Source organism: Notolepis coatsorum (assembly GCF_963971535.1).
Source record: "Notolepis coatsorum genome assembly, chromosome: 5".
Lineage (NCBI taxonomy): Eukaryota > Metazoa > Chordata > Actinopteri > Aulopiformes > Paralepididae > Notolepis > Notolepis coatsorum.
Window position 1 is genome coordinate 133,013,867 of NC_140169.1, and position 16,596 is coordinate 133,030,462.

Below are 16,596 nucleotides of genomic sequence, written 5' to 3' on the forward strand. Positions count from 1 at the left end.
AACCCTGGTCAGTTACTGGTCAAATACCACAGTCTCCATTAATCACAGATCGTTATCGATAGAGACACACACGCACATATGAGCACGTAAATGTGTGTACCACGCACTCATGCACGGCGGACATACAGGCTGACCAATACACACAGACACACAACGTGCACTCAGGACAAAGACACATACACATTGGACTAAGGAGCCGCTAATAAAACACCCTGACAGGGAAGGAACTGGACTTCACTTCTCTGCTTTGACTTCGACTGGACACTGCTGCACTGACTGGACTGAACTGAACGGACGAGACTGACGGGACAATGACTTGACTGCATTTTCTTTTATACACGACCGGCCGGTTGTACCAACTAGATTTCAATTGTACCTTGCTATATTCACTTTTTATAATACTTTGCTTATTCACTTTTTATATTACTTTGCTTGTTAATAAATACCGTCCAAAGTGTTTCATCTCTTTTATCTTTAAATATCTTATTACAACTTTCACGTATTCGAGTTTAAAACGTGACACTTCCCACCCGCTAACACTGCCAATTGTGTTAGTAGGGACGACTGACCAAGCCAGAGGTACCGCTGACAGCTGTATTTGATCCCAGAGTCTCTGCGGTGATAGGCAAGTGCTTAGTCCACTGCACTACCCAGCCACCCTGGGGGAAATGTTTTTAATGCATAATGTCAATGAACCTGCTTTGTGCTGCAGAATTCTGCCCAATTTGGGAACCACTGGCTTAGAGCATGTCTCTAAAATAAAGGCAGAAGATGTATCAGAGGTAGATCATAGACCTGGTAGATTCCAGTGCTCATGTAGAAACTGGCAGGAACTATTTGACATGCTTGTTGTCCACGCGGGAGGGGGTCACCCTGAGTTTGGAACCCCAGCAGTGGTTGCTTCCCGTGTGCTTGCTCTTGCTCTTGCCTTGCGAGAAGCAGGAGTTCCCCCCGGGGCCATAGCCTTGTTCCTGGAGCTGGATCTGGATGGGGTGAGCCTCCTGGGGGACGGTGGCGGAGCGGACCCCGACGCGATGCCCTACCAGCCCGGGGCAGAGGGAGTGAAACAGGGAGCACAGCTCCTTCTGGAAAGCCTTGTTGAAGTAGAAGTAGATGAAGGGGTTGTAAATGTGGGAGCTCTTGGCGAAGAGAGCGGGGAACACAAAGCCTGCCGGGCTCATGTTCCAGTTGTCTTTGTGGAAGACGAAGAGGAGGGACACCACAGTGTAGGGGGCCCAGGCCATCACGAAGCCCAGGCTAATGCAGAAGAACATCTGGAAGAAGGAATAATTACTGTACAGATTACAATTGGTTGTAAACATAATCAGCAACCAAAAACTGAACCAGGTCTCACGTATAAATCTTCTTAGTAGTTTTATCATGTCTATTTTATTATCTATTCCATTTAATTCTATTATTATTAAGGCTGTCAAAGTTAACGCGCCATTAACGCATTAACGCCCAATTCTGTTAACGCCACTATTTTTTTTAATGCACGATAACGTTTTAGAAAAAAAATCTATATATATATATATTTTTTTTTTTACTAGACTTCACTCAGGTGTATTATTGATACTCTCATTGGGTCTCATTCCCGAAAAAGATATATTCTGGAAGACTTATCTTGGAACCACTGAGACATAATCAATGACAAGTTCACTCTGAGTCCTGAACGTGCTGGTAAGATGTCTTAAGTGACTGAAAAGGTCGCACAAATTATATGATCTGATATCTGCTTGGAGAATGGCATTCTGTCTTAAACTCGAAAGCGCGTTCCCGTTCAGGTCATTTGCATACAAAACAACGCCTCCAGAGCTCCTTATAAGGCAACTAGTGACGCAGCTGTGTGCAAATGGAATGGCGGAAGTGCTTTGAGAGTCTTGCGAGCCGCGTGATTACGAAACCTAGCGTCAGTCAGTGCCAATCAGAGAGCGTCTCCGAGAAATGCGGCTAGGTTTCGTAATCACGCTTGCGCGCCATCAAAACTAGATTAGATTAATGTATTGGCATCATATACAGCTCGCGGTACACCTGCCGCAGCGTGCGCGCGCGCACACACACACACACACACACACACACAGTACTGTATATGAATTAATGAATGAAATATATATAGGCTACGGCAAGCGTAATGAATGAACGCAGTATGGCTTATTATTCCATAATTAAGCCTATAGGCTACTGTTCATTCGTAGGCGCACACAAGACTTGTTATGGAATATTAATGCAGTCTATTTCCACCGATTAGCTTTAGTTCTTATTTATTTATCCACTGTCATTTCAGTGTTGGTGTATAGGCTATATAGTGTATTTCAATATAAGTTTAATTGATTAATGATATATTCGAAGGAATGCAGGTTTATAGCTATATCAACCCCCTCCAATGTACAGTAAATGACCAAGTATGGTTTTGTCAATATTCCAATGTACAGTTTTGCTTGTACAGTGTAAGTCTATCCCCCACCCACCCCTCCTACCCAACCTCCTCCAACAGTTTCTACGTCAAATGTACTCTCTTTTCTGGACTCTTTTTGTATCACAAACATTACTGTATTTGCAAATCTGGTATGTCATAAATGTATAGATGTAGCAGTACTGTCTATCTGTGTCGTGTGTGTCATATATGTTATGATGAATTGAAAATGGGGGACCCTGATGTAAACAAGACGAAATTCTTTCTCTGGTCTGCACCCCCTTATGTAATTGAACTGTACTGTACCCATTCTGCAATCTGTTAATAAAGTTTTCAATCAATCAATCAAACAAAGGTATGTCCCATTGTATACCAATCAATGGGATACATTGCATGTTGACCTGCATTCTTTCAAATGTATATAATTAATCATTAAAACAGATGTGTAACAAATAAGAAATACAAATTCCACAGAAGGCATTAAATAATTATTATTTTCAATCATTTCACAATAATTGCATAATTGTGTTTGAATATCTGAGTAATTAAAGCAATTATACATTTGTCCAAAATAGCTGTTTCAGATATGGTTAAGCAGCTGCCCTGTGATCAAATGAATCCATATTATTTATTTTTCCGACATCAAATGCGTAATTTCTTATCGTACAAATATTGTCATATTTATTTTAATTATGATTAAGTAATTAATTCCAAGGAGGCCTGTAGCGTTGACGTGAAGGAATCACTATGAGAACACAGTCTGTCAAGTTATAATGAAATTTTAAATTAGTCAATCAATCATGAGATTTGATCGTGGCTGAGAGCAGATTTAAGAGTGCTCCTCAGCACTCTTAAATCTGCTCTCAGCCACGATCAAATCTGATCTCAGGAAAATTTGGGGACTCCCACTCCCAGCCCTAATATGTCTTAAATGGGCCGAAATCTGGCTAAGTGGCTAAGACGAAATTTTTTGTCGTAACTTCGTTCGGGAATGAGACCCATTGATACTATGTTTGTTTCTGACTCAAAGTGTGTGTGTGTGTGTGTGTGTGTGTGTGTGTGAGAGAGAGAGATAGAGAGAGAGGGGGGGTGAGAGAGATGAGGAAGGGGCAAGAGAGAAAGAGAGCTGAGAGAGTGTGTGTGTGTGTGTGTGAGAGAGAGAGAGGGGGGGGGTATGAGTCATCAGCCCTTGTGTGGGTGAATGTAACAAGTTCCTAACGTTTTCTTTCCCCTATTATTTCATGCACACTTTATTCATTGTTTTAAGTTATTTTGTGCATCACTCTGTTTTGAATTTGATGCAAATTTGCAATGCATGAGGGTCATTCTTTTGTGTTAAATGGCTGCATAAAGCAAGCATTTGTATTAATGTTTTTTTATTAAAACTTGAAAAATATCAGTTTAAGGTAGATTTAGAAAAAGAAAAAAAAATACGATTTGCGATTAATCGCGAGTTAACTATGGACAATCATGCCATTAATCAGATTAAATATTTTAATCGATTGACAGCACTAATTAATATTTGTATTTTTTTGCACAAATCGAAGCGGGCATGGCCACCTTCATTTCACTATATGTCTTGTGTATGTACAGTATGTGATGAATAAACCTCTTGAATCTTGAATCTTCTAGCACCAATCTCTAAACTTGAGACATGGCTCTTTGCCCACAGGAATGTGGTTGTCACTTATTGGCCAACCTGCAACACTGCAACTAATCGTGATGTTCGCCTACAATTAGAATTACAATTTAGTCATTTAGCGGACGCTTTTATCTAAAGCAACTTACAGTTTGTGAACAACATGTCACCAGGAGGGGTACATCTCTGGCAGCTAAGGGTCAGTGGCATTCTTCGTCAATAGTAACAAGCTTCAGTAAGTGTTACACTCAAGAGTGCATAGTAGTATAGACATGTTAGCAAGATAGGTAGTAGTATAAGAATAGTAGCGTAGTAATACATAATAGGAAAAAGGTTAGAGGGTTAGTATATACATACATACTAACTAACCCTAGCCTCAGCGGGGGAGACCTCACATTTAGTAATTTAGCCGACGCTTTTATCCAAAGACACTTACAGGTTCTATACGACAAGTCAGCAGGAAGGGTACAACTATCAAACAGTGTTGAAACTTGGGTGCTGCAGTGTCGAGTGCATAGTAGACACATATCAGTATAGCAGGAAGAGTGCATGATAGTAGAAGACCGTAAGGTGGTTTCTCTTCTTTCATTCACCTCACATCCCAGCAATACTAGGGTTGGGTACCGAACTCTGTACTTTTAAGGGTACTGCCTGAATTACATCGGCAATTGTCATTTCATAATAGACACAGACCAGCACAGACCTTCAATGATGCGCAATTGTCATTTCATAATAGACACAATAGACACAGCGCGGCCCTAGCTCTAGCTATTCAGCCCTGCGTTTGACAGCCTGTGACTCCTCTTGTAAGTTGCGCATTTTCTATGTGCAGTGAAAGCAACAGGTCCAATGCGTCTAACATGCTTTGCATCCTCGCCGTTCCTGTATGCCCGGTAAAAACCTTAACTAACGTTAACTAAGCTAACCCTGGAAATGCTCAAAGTGGAGAAATACCATAACCTTCATTTTTTTTTTATGTGTGTTTTTATTTGTTGACTTTTCCTCCTACTCACCATGGAGAGGCGCTTCTCAGCGTGGCGCAGGTTGTTCCTGATGCCCTGGCCCGACAGAGAGTACGAGAAGCGGTAGACCTTGTAGAGGATCCGACACTGGGACACCACGATGAGGACGATGGGGACCAGCGTGAAGCAAGCGAAGGAGCATATGACAAAGACGGCGTCCTTCACCGAGGTGTGAAAGCCACTCCAGGCGATGGTGCAGGACAAGCCATAGGGCTCAGGGACATACTGGCCCCAGCCAAACAGGGGGAAGCAGGACCACACCGTAGGGATGAGCCACGTGGCAAAGCACACCAGCCGGATGTTAGCACCTTCCAGCCACACTGCTGCAAGGAAAAAACAACAGTGTTGCCAGTGGTTCACTTAAGAGATTTAAAAGGGTATATTCAGAATTTTGGACATATAGCCCTACTTCCTGATGGGTTGATGGGTAGGGCTCCTTTCTCTGCTAAATCCATGCAGTGATTCATACTGAATACCCAGCTCCCTCTTAGCCACACAACTAATGTTTAAGTAATGGGGCCACTGTAAAAAGCTAAGTAAACTGCTGTGCTTCTGGTGTGGAGTAGGCTTCTGGTGCACTGTGTGGAGTAGAGGCTTCTAGTGCACTGTGTGGAGTAGGCGTCTAGTGCACTGTGTGGAGTAGGCTTCTAGTGCACTGTGTGGAGTAGAGGCTTCTAGTGCACTGTCTGGAGTAGGCTTCTAGTGCACTGTGTGGAGTAGAGGCTTCTAGTGCACTGTGTGGAGTAGAGGCTTCTAGTGCACTGTGTGGAGTAGGCGTCTAGTGCACTGTGTGGAGTAGGCGTCTAGTGCACTGTGTGGAGTAGAGGCTTCTAGTGCACTGTCTGGAGTAGGCTTCTAGTGCACTGTGTGGAGTAGAGGCTTCTAGTGCACTGTGTGGAGTAGAGGCTTCTAGTGCACTGTGTGGAGTAGGCGTCTAGTGCACTGTGTGGAGTAGGCTTCTAGTGCACTGTGTGGAGTAGGCTTCTAGTGCACTGTGTGGAGTAGAGGCTTCTAGTGCACTGTGTGGAGTAGGCTTCTAGTGCACTGTGTGGAGTAGAGGCTTCTAGTGCACTGTGTGGAGTAGGCTTCTAGTGCACTGTGTGGAGTAGGCGTCTAGTGCACTGTGTGGAGTAGAGGCTTCTAGTGCACTGTGTGGAGTAGAGGCGTCTAGTGCACTGTGTGGAGTAGGCGTCTAGTGCACTGTGTGGAGTAGAGGCTTCTGGTGCACTGTGTGGAGTACACTGTAAAAAAACAAATTACAGTATCCATTACATGGATAATGAAATGAGAAGTTCGGCGAATGTAATAAGATGAAACTTTTTATAAGGGGCCCCAACCTGAATGGAGCTTTTTCAACGCACACTGATTGGATAGATATTTAGGGAGAGAGAAAGAGGGGGGGGGGGGGGGGGCAGGTGTTCAGAATGACATTATTTCCGCTGGTTTTACATGAAAAGCTGAGATGGATCTTTTTGGGGGCATGTTGAAGATTCTTTTATTTCACGAGCAGATTAAAAGTGGCTAATGGGTAATGGCTCCGGTCAGCGGTGTGTCTGTTCGCTTATTCATGACCTGGCGAGGACCAGGTAGGACCCACCGTGAATACACTCTCTGCACAAAGTTCCCAATCACATACTCATCTGGCTCCTGGAAATGATTATAATAACACACGAGAGAGAGAAGGGATTCAGGTGTGAATCTGTGATTGAACTAAAAGATTGGGTTTTTCCACCTGGCAATGGCCGTTATGTGTGTGTGTGTGCGCGTGTGTGTCTGTAATTGGGACAGGTATAGTTGGTGAGGTTAGGGAGGTTTTTTTTGGGGGGGGGGGGGGGGGGGGGGGTCTTGCCAGCAGGGGGTCTGGGGGCTTTACTAGAACAGCACAGAGCCTGAGCTCTGTACTTCAAAGAGAGCTTACTGCTTGGACAGCCACTAAACCCATCCATACCGTTAGAAGGAAACAACCCACGCACACGTGGTCCACACAAGCGCACACACACACACACACACACACACACGTAGTTAATCACAATATGTGCATACAGTATGGGTAGTCCTTGACTGTATGTGTGTGTGTGTGTGTGTGTGTGTGAAGAGATCTTGGAAAAACTTGTGTATACAATGCCCAGCTTGCTCGTAAACTTATTTTCTACCTAAAGTTGAACCTAAAATATGCTTCCGACAACATTTTAAGTGGTACAGTACGTATATGAAATGACAGGATCTTGAGTCATATTTGATCTGCAATGTCTAGTTTGACCGTTTGATCTGAATTTTGTTAGATTGTTCACGCACATTTTCTGGTGTGGGGCATTGGGGAGCGGGAGTAGCTCATTTTAATTTAAAAGTACAGAGAAACAGCCCATTGAGAACAGGACTGAAACAGATGGGGTATAAATGCTGCTAGAATGCATAATAATTTTTTCACCCAAAAACTTGGACCTCAAGTTTAACATATAGGTAAACTTAAAAGACCATGGAACAGACGGCTATGTGGTGTAGTGGGCAAGACGCTCGCCACCAATGCAGGAGACGCTGGGTTCGAGCCCAGCTCGCCGCATTGCTATCAGCTTGGCTGGTCGTTCATACTAACACAATTGGCAGTGTTAGGGGTGGGAAAGCTGGTGGGTGGGTCCTGGTCGTTGTAAACAGCGACTCCTACAGTTCGGTCGGGGCGCTTGCTCAGCGAGGATAGGATCTAAGGGGGGTAGTGTGATCCTTCCACACGTTACACCCTCTCAGTGAGAGTCCGCGCTGCCAGGTGAAAAGAAGCGGTTGATTGGCTACACGTGTGTCGGAGGAAGCACATTGATAGCCTCCACTCTCCCAGACCGACTGTGGAGGGTAAGTGCGCAGCGACCAGGAAGGGGATTGGGAATTGGCATAACGACTAACATTGGGATGGGAGAAAAACGGAGGAAAAAGGAGGGGGAAAAAGCACAACAAAAAAAAGACCATGGAACAGCCAGTAGATTATATTAAAGGGAAGGGGTAATTGTACACCAATAGGACTGGCCGATGATGATGATGCTAAATGACGACACCTGTTTGACTTTTCCTTCTTTAACCCTTTCACTACCACACCATAGAAGGTTAACCTTTCACTACCACACTATAGAAGGTTAACCTTTTACTACCACACTATGGAAGTTTAACCTTTCACTACCACACACTATAGAAGGTTAACATTTCGGGGCGGTTAGGTGGCCGAGCGGAGATTGCGTTCGTCACCAGCCCCGGAGCTGTGAGCTCGATTCGCCTGTTCGAATCCAGCTCACAGCTCCGGGGTTGTCACCAGCTTGGCTGGCCGTCTGCACTGATACAATTGGCTGTATCAGAGGGTGGGAGAAGCTGGCGGGGTGGGTCCGGGTCGTTGTAAACAGCGACTCTTACAGTTCGGTCGGGGCGCCTGCTAAGCGCGGATTGGACGTGAGGGGGATAGTGTGGTCCTCCCACACGCTACGCCCTCTCAATGAGAATCCGCGCTGCCAGGTGAAAAGAAGCGGTGATTGGCTGGACTTGTGTCGGAGGAAGCACGTGGTAGCCTCCACTCTCCCAGATGATCTGACTGTGGGGGGTAAGTGCGCAGCGATCAGGAAGGGACTGGGAATTGGCATACGACTAACATTGGGATGGGAGAAAATCGGAGGAAAAATGGAGGGGGAAAAAGACCAAAAAAAAAAAAAAAAATAAGGTTAACATTTCACTACCACAGTACAGATGTCTTCACAGTAAATATGTAATATTGGAGACAAATCTCTATACAACTGTCAAAATAGAACATTTAAAACATAATAATGCCCTGGATACAACAGACAAAATCGACCCATACTGTAGTTGTGATCTACATTTACATTGTCATTTGGCTGACGCTTTTATTATCCAAAGCGACTTACAAGTTCTGTACGATAAGTCAGCAGGAAGGGTACAACTCTTACAACTGAGTAACAATGTTCATCAAACAGTGCTGAAACTTGGGTGCTGCAGTGATGAGTGCATAGTAGTAAGGAAGGACATATTAGTATAGTAGGAAGAGGACCACTGTGGCCCAGATCTTGGCCTTGAGAAGAATCATCGAGGAGGTGAAGAAGAACAACCTGACAGCGGTACTGTGCTTTATCGACTTCAAAAAGGCTTTTGACTCGATACACAGAGCCGTGATGATGAGGATACTCAAGGCCTACGGAGTCCCTCCCAACCATGCACACGGGTACAAGGGCCAAGGTGGTAACCCCAGATGGCAACAGTGAAGAATTTGACATCCTGGCCGGAGTGATGCAAGGGGACACCCTTGCCCCCTTCCTTTTCGTCATAGTCCTCGACTATGCACTCAGAAAGGCCATCAATGGACGGGAGCAGGAACTTGGTCTCACAATAACCCCAAGGAGATCGAGACGACACCCCGCCATAGTCCTAACAGACCTTGACTACGCGGACGACATCAGCCTGCTCTCTGACCAGGTGGAGCAGGCACAGGAACTCCTGTGCAGAGTGGAGACGGAGTGCGCCAAGGTTGGCCTTAGGCTAAATGCCAAGAAAACCGAGGTCATAATGTATAACATCCTCCCGGATCATCCACCTCTAAGGACAACAGGAGGCTCTGCTCTAAAGGAAGTCAGTGATTTCAAGTACCTGGGCTCGCGGGTCAACTCGTCCGAGCAAGACCTTAAAGTGAGGAAGGCGCTTGCGTGGAGGGCTCTGAACGGCATGACCAGTGTGTGGAAATCCAACCTCCCCCGTCAAATCAAGCTCAACTTCTTTCATGCAACAGTTGAGTCTGTCCTTTTGTATGGCAGTGAATGCTGGACCTTGAAGCCCACCCTGCAGAAGTCCTTGGATGGGTGCTACACCAGAATGATGCGCGTGGTGCTCAACATCAACAGGGATGAGCATGTCACTAATGCAATCTTGTATGGGGGGGTGCTAAAGGTGAGCGATAAAGTGGCAGTCAGGAGAATGAGGCTGGCAGGTCACTGCCAGAGACACCATGAGATGGCAACCAGCAAACTTGTGCTGTGGGAACCAACACACGGGCATCGATCACGAGGACGTCCCACATTAACCTACGTGGACGTACTCAGGAGAGATGCGGGAACAGAAAGCACCGGCGAGCTAGCCAGATGCATGGAGGATCGGGATGACTGGAAGCACCGATGGAGGGCCCGTCCGAGGACGACCTAGATTGATAGGAAGAGTGCATGATAGTATAATTACATCATATACATATAATTTAATTTCAGATATTGATTGAAAAAGTGTGTTTTTAGTCGACGGCGAAAGATCGGGTTTCGGCTGTCCTAACTGTGGTGGGAAGTTCGTTCCACCATTATGGAGCGAGGACCGAGAATAGGCGGCTTCTCTTTGATGACCCTCCCAGAGCTCGGATAGGAGTGGGTCTGAGGTGGCCAGAGGATGTAGAGCGGAGGTCTGGGTTTCTGCTGGTACCCGACTTATACTCATCAGGTTGTATCAGGGCTGGAATGGCCATAGAGAGACAATCCCCAAAGGCCTGCTTGCCTGATTTGGCCACATTACAAATCAAACGCACCTTACTGTGCAGTGGCACTAAACTGGTTAGGCTGTTCTCTGCTGCTGCACCTGCATGTTTTTAGTGAATACAAATGCATTAACCTGCTCTCATGGACCACTGGAGGAGCCAGGACAGAGTATATTAACCTGCTCTCATGGACCACTGGAGGAGCCAGGACAGAGTATATTAACCTGCTCTCATGGACCACTGGAGGAGCCAGGACAGAGTATATCAACCTGCTCTCATGGACCACTGGAGGAGCCAGGACAGAGTATATTAACTCTGCTCTCATGGACCAGTGGAGGAGCCAGGACACTACAGAGTTTATTAACCTGCTCTCATGGACCACTGGAGGAGCCAGGACAGAGTTTATTAACCTGCTCTCATGGACCAGTGGAGGAGGCAGGACAGAGTTTATTAACCTGCTCTCATGGACCACTGGAGGAGCCAGGACAGAGTTTATTAACCTGCTCTCATGGACCACTGGAGGAGCCAGGACAGAGTTTATTAACCTGCTCTCATGGACCAGTGGAGGAGCCAGGACAGAGTTTATTCAGTCTTCAGTTGTAACGTTTTATTTACTTTCAACGTTTGCCTTTAAAATGTTTTGTCACCCAATTACTTCACACTGAAGAAAGTTGAACTACAGGAAAGCTACTCCCAAGAGAAATATAGAGGAATTTAACCGGATCAATGAATGTACCCTCCAAAAAGTAGTTCAAACTACTTCATACATTTTTTTTATAACATCTGCAATGCAATACAACAGTATAACATATACAGTAGGTAAACACAAAGTGAAGTGACATTGCAAGAAATACCACTCAATTGAAAGTGAAAACTAAGTGCATAGTGTAGGCTACTTCTCACTACTGTACTTCTCACTTACACATTAACCAAACCACATTGCTATGCAGATGTTAACTTAAAACTTGTTTATCTTGAACTGGCACATTTTAGACCATTTCCCAACTTTAGCATCACAATGGTCACCCGTCAGCTTGGTTGTCAGCGCAGAATCTCCTGTACAACAAGGGGGGGAGGGGTTGGTCACAGGGGTTTCACTCAAGAGAGGAGAGACGGTGGTAAAAGACATTCGTCTGTCAGCCTCCAGATAATATTGTAGTTTGACATAGTTTCCTATTTGATCAAACCACAATATGAAAATGCACCAGCTGTGGTCTCCTTTTTCCTGTTATCTGGACACTCACTCAAGTTACGGTGACATTGCAAAGGTGGGGACCGGTTATTTTCCAGACATACTGTATGCATACTCTCTTGTACTACAAAATATGTGAATGCGAACCTCAGACACCGGTCAGCTCTCCATTCCCAGAACCAGACAGCGGACCTTTGGGTGTTACGACTGGTGGGGTAGTGAGGAAAGGCGATGAGAGCTCAGTTGCGGACAGGAATGGAGGAGGCAGAGACGGCAGGGTAACGTGTATACATAGAGACTTTACTGGAAGACGACGCGTTACAAAACGGAACATAAATGGCTCAGCCGAGCTGGCGCTAATACACGACGAACTGAGACACGAGAAAACAAGAAGAACGAAAACGGAATACTTAAACTACTTACAACACATACAAAAACAGCAAGGCACGGGAGAGATGACAGGAGGCACGACGGGCAAGGGAACACGGAGGTAACTGGGGGTATCTAGAGCTAAACCAGCAGCAGTGACGACACCAGCAGTGTGTGTGTGTGTGTGTGGTGCGTTCCTGAAATCAACTGGGAGTACACTCGCTATTTGCATATCAATAGCGCCGGTCGTCAGGTGTGTTAAATACGACCGGCGCTATTGATATGCAAATAGCGAGTACTTATCTGGGCTTGCACTTAGTAGTTAGGAGCACTTAGGAGTTCAAAAGTGCGTTCATTCTCAGCACTCTGTTATAACGGCGTTCAAAGATGTGCCAGATTTCATATGTATTTCAGCCGAAAACCCAGTTAAAATACACCGTAAACAGGCTTTAAAATTATGTGGAAAACCAACCGATCTGGCAACGCGCCTGTCACCCCCTGCTACGTCATCAGACTCATCACAACAACAGCTGAATCTGCATCTGCGAGCAGAAGCTGAGCGCTGCGCAGCAGCAGGTCGAGAGCAGCACTCGCTCAGAGTCAGACTCTACCTCTTGACGTCGGTGCTTGGGGATTTAAAATAGTTTAACGTTAAAGTCAGTACTGACTCAGACGGAAACAATCTAACGTTTGTCTGTAAACTTTGTCCACCCGGTTTGAAGAAGCAAGTCCCCACATCGACGCGACCGCGACGACGTCGACAGCAACATTGAGAATATGCAAACGTCCTGTTTTAGTTTTCATAATAAAGACAATTCAAGCAAAGTTGTTCCTCATGTTTTTGAAAATATACTGTAGAGATGAAAGCTGCAGTGTGGACTGAATGCGCGGTGGCAAAGCGTTATGGAAATGCCAGTATTCTGATTGCTGTCTGTGTGGTTCAATATTTAAAAAAAATAATAGTTTGCAGCAACGTATTGAAAAAAGAACTAACAAAATGGGCCGTTCAATATCTCCTTTAAATATGTTCGAAATGTCAAACAGACCTGGGTACCTACAGGCTACAGTCTATCACTACTTTTGGGAATCTAAGTGTTTATCCAGGTTCTGGGGCCAAGTGATTGATTGATTGAACACTTTATTAACATATTGCAGAATGGGTACAGTATAGTACAGCTCAGTCATGAATTGAAAATGGGGGACCCTGATGTAAACAAGACGAAAGTCTTTCTCTGGTCTGCATCCCCTTAACAATTGTATGTATTGAGCTGTACTGTATCAGGGTCCCCCATTTTCAATTAATCAGGACATACATGACATACAGATAGACAGTACTGCTACATCTATGACATACCAGATTTGCAAATACAGTACTGTTTGTGATACAAAAAAGATACAAAAAATGCGGTATTGCACCCCTGGTATTTAAAAAAAAATCTAGGTAGAGAGGGGGGGCTGCCATTAAATTTTGAACCTGAGAGTGCTGGTCTGGCTTCATATGACACACATGACATACAGATAGACAGTACTGCTACATCTATACATTTATGACATACCATAGCTTTTGTTGTTGTTGTTGTCATATTCAATGGAAGTATTGTAACATCCTTGTATTGTAAATACATTTCACAATGGGAGCCATCAGAGATGAAAGGCGTTCCTACTGGTTTAGAAGAGGATAATTGTTTTTTGGTTGTTTGAACCCTGGAGATCTCTGAATGCAATGTAATTCTGTATGTATGAGCTCAGTGTGTCGTTTACATGGAGAAATGGCGCCACCGCCTGGGAAAATGCGGTATTGCACCCCTGGTATTAAAAAAAAATCGAGGTAGAGAGGGGGGGGGGGGCCTCCCCCCTAACCCCCCCCAGCGACGTCACTCGCCACGCCCACAAATCTGTCCCCGGCACACCTGGAGAGAGTTACGCCACTGCGCTGAGCCATGTCTGCTCAAGTGGTTGAGCAGACATTGAATGCAGAACTAGAGAAGGTTAGCGACTGGCTAGGCTACAACAAGCTGTCCCTCCACGTGGAGAAGACTGAGTCCATTCTATTCGGGTCAAAGGTCAGGCTCAGAAAATCGCCAGGTTTTAACATTAGAATAGGAGATACTGTTCTCACAGACAAAACATCTGTGAAATATCTTGGCTGCGTCCTGGAAAACAGCTTATGAGGGGAAAGCATGGCTCACCAAGCACTTACAAAGATCAATAACAGGACTAGATACCTAGCCAGAATCTCTCATTTTTTAGATCAGTCAGCGATGAAGATTCTTGCTGGAACACTCATACAGTGTCACTATGACTATGCGTGTGGCTCCTGGTACAACAGTGCCCCCAAAAGTCAGAAAATAAAACTACAGACATCACAAAACAAGCTAATCAGGGTTGATTGATTGATTGATTGAAAACTTTATTAACAGATTGCAGAATGGGTACAATACAGTACAGCTCAATACACACAATTGTTAAGGGGATGCAGACCAGAGAAAGACTTTCGTCTTGTTTACATCAGGGTCCCCCATTTTCAATTCATCAGGACATATATGACATACATGACATACAGATAGTCAGTACTGCTACATCTATACATTTATGACATACCAGATTTGCAAATACAGTACTGTTTGTGATACAGAAGGAGTCAGGAAAAGGGAGTATATACATTTGACGTAGAAACTGTACATTGGAGGAGGTTGGGTGGGGGGGGGTTGGGTACACTGGGATATTGACAACCATACTGGGTAATCTACATTGGAGGTGGTTGGGGGGGGGGGGGGCACACTGTATATACAAGCAAAACTGTACATTGAGGGGGGGGGGGGGGGGGGGGGAGACACTGTACAAACAAACAAAATTGTACATTGGACTATTGACAAAACCATACTAGGTAAATGACTGTACATTGGAGGGGGTTGGGTTAGGATATTTACAGGGGCCAGTGTTGAATTGCAGTCTCCCGTAGGTGTCCCTTGAGAGAGGTTTTGAAAGTGGGTAGTGATCCACATTCCTTTACAGCTTTGGGTAGGGCGTTCCACATTGATGTGGCATAATTGCGAAACGTGTTTAGTCCCTTATTTGAGCCGAATCTGGGTTTAACATGATTTGTGGAGCTCCCTCTGGTGTTGTGATCGTGGTATTCACTGACCTTTGGGAAGTATTTTGACATGTACATGGGTACCTTGGTCATGTAGTGTATCTTGTAGACCAGGCCCATTGCAAGTTGCTGTACTCTGTCGTCTACTCTAAGCCATCCTAGGTTGTAAAAGTGGGCAGGGGTGAGGTGGGTTCTAGGAGTAAGGTCAAGCAGTAGTCTGACCAGTTTGTTTTGAGATGTTTGTAATTTTGTTTTTAGCGCCTTTGAGGTGCTTTGGTACCATGAGGTGCAAGCATAGTCGTAGTACCCCTGAATGAGTGCTCCTGCCAGAGTCTTCAGGGTATTCTTGTTTACCAGAGAGGAGATCTGGTAATACTAAGGCTACCTGCCCGAACCTACCTTGACCCATCACACTTTGAGATCATGAGATGGCTTAAGGTGGAAGACAGAGTAAACCAGATGGCAAGTTCACAGAATAGTGCACGGGGTAGTGCCAGTGTACTTCAACAACTACTTCAACTGAATCAGGGACACCCATGCATACCCAACTAGGCGCAGCTCAACTGACTTTGTGCCAGTCAGATTCAGGAGCTGTATGGGGAAGGAGTAATTTCTGTATTCAGCAGCCGTCTATTGGAACAGTCTGCCCAGTGACCTGAAAATCGTAGACAATGCCGTTAGATTCAAGTCCAGCCTGAAGACATGGCTCAAAGGGACTATACTTAACCTAGACATTTAGCTTAAGGCACCCTTGCATGTTGTATGAGTCAGTTATGTATATAAATGTTAAATGGTATATGTGATGTGTTGTGATGTCATGTTTTGTATGATGCATGTCTAAGGGCTTGTGTCCATAGCGGACGTTTTATGAGTTGTCAGCTCCTTCCCGTCATTAATTTCTATGCTACAGGCGCGCTCCTCTTCCCAGCGCCGCGCCTCGCGTTTATGAGCTGTCGGCGGCAGCGTTTTTGGGCGGAGCTCTCCCAGCGCATAAAGTTGAAACTACTTCAACTTTTGGAAAGGAGTGCGCTCATCAAGGTAATCAACATCGAGGAAGGGGCAGAGCCGCGGCAGTCGCGAGACCCAGGAAAACGCTCTGAGCTTTTTTTTTCAAAGCGGTCCACCTTGAAAAAAACTTCCGCTATGGACACAAGCCCTAAGCATCACACTTCCCTACCCCCCTACAAGGACCACAATGGAAATAAGCTCTGAGCTTTTTTGTGTTTCATCCTTGGCAGTATATCCTGACTGTGCTTTCTGTCACAATATTTTTTATATTGTCAAATAAAGTCATTCATTCATTCATTCATTCATTCACAACGGGAAGAAAGGAAGACACACACTTAAATACCTAGACTAATTATAATGAG

General features: G+C 45.1%; 1 protein-coding gene across 1 annotated transcript in view; it reads right to left on the minus strand.

Moving 5' to 3' along the window:
* Nucleotides 1–833: 833 nt before the first annotated feature.
* opn8c (opsin 8, group member c) overlaps nucleotides 834–16,596 on the minus strand; it is a gene marked incomplete at both ends in the record, with an annotated part of 67,444 nt that continues 51,681 nt past the window's right edge. The window contains 2 exons of the mRNA XM_084314266.1: nucleotides 834–1,274; nucleotides 5,066–5,397. Coding sequence (XP_084170392.1) covers nucleotides 834–1,274; nucleotides 5,066–5,397 — 773 coding nt within the window. The remainder of the gene's footprint in view (nucleotides 1,275–5,065; nucleotides 5,398–16,596) is intronic.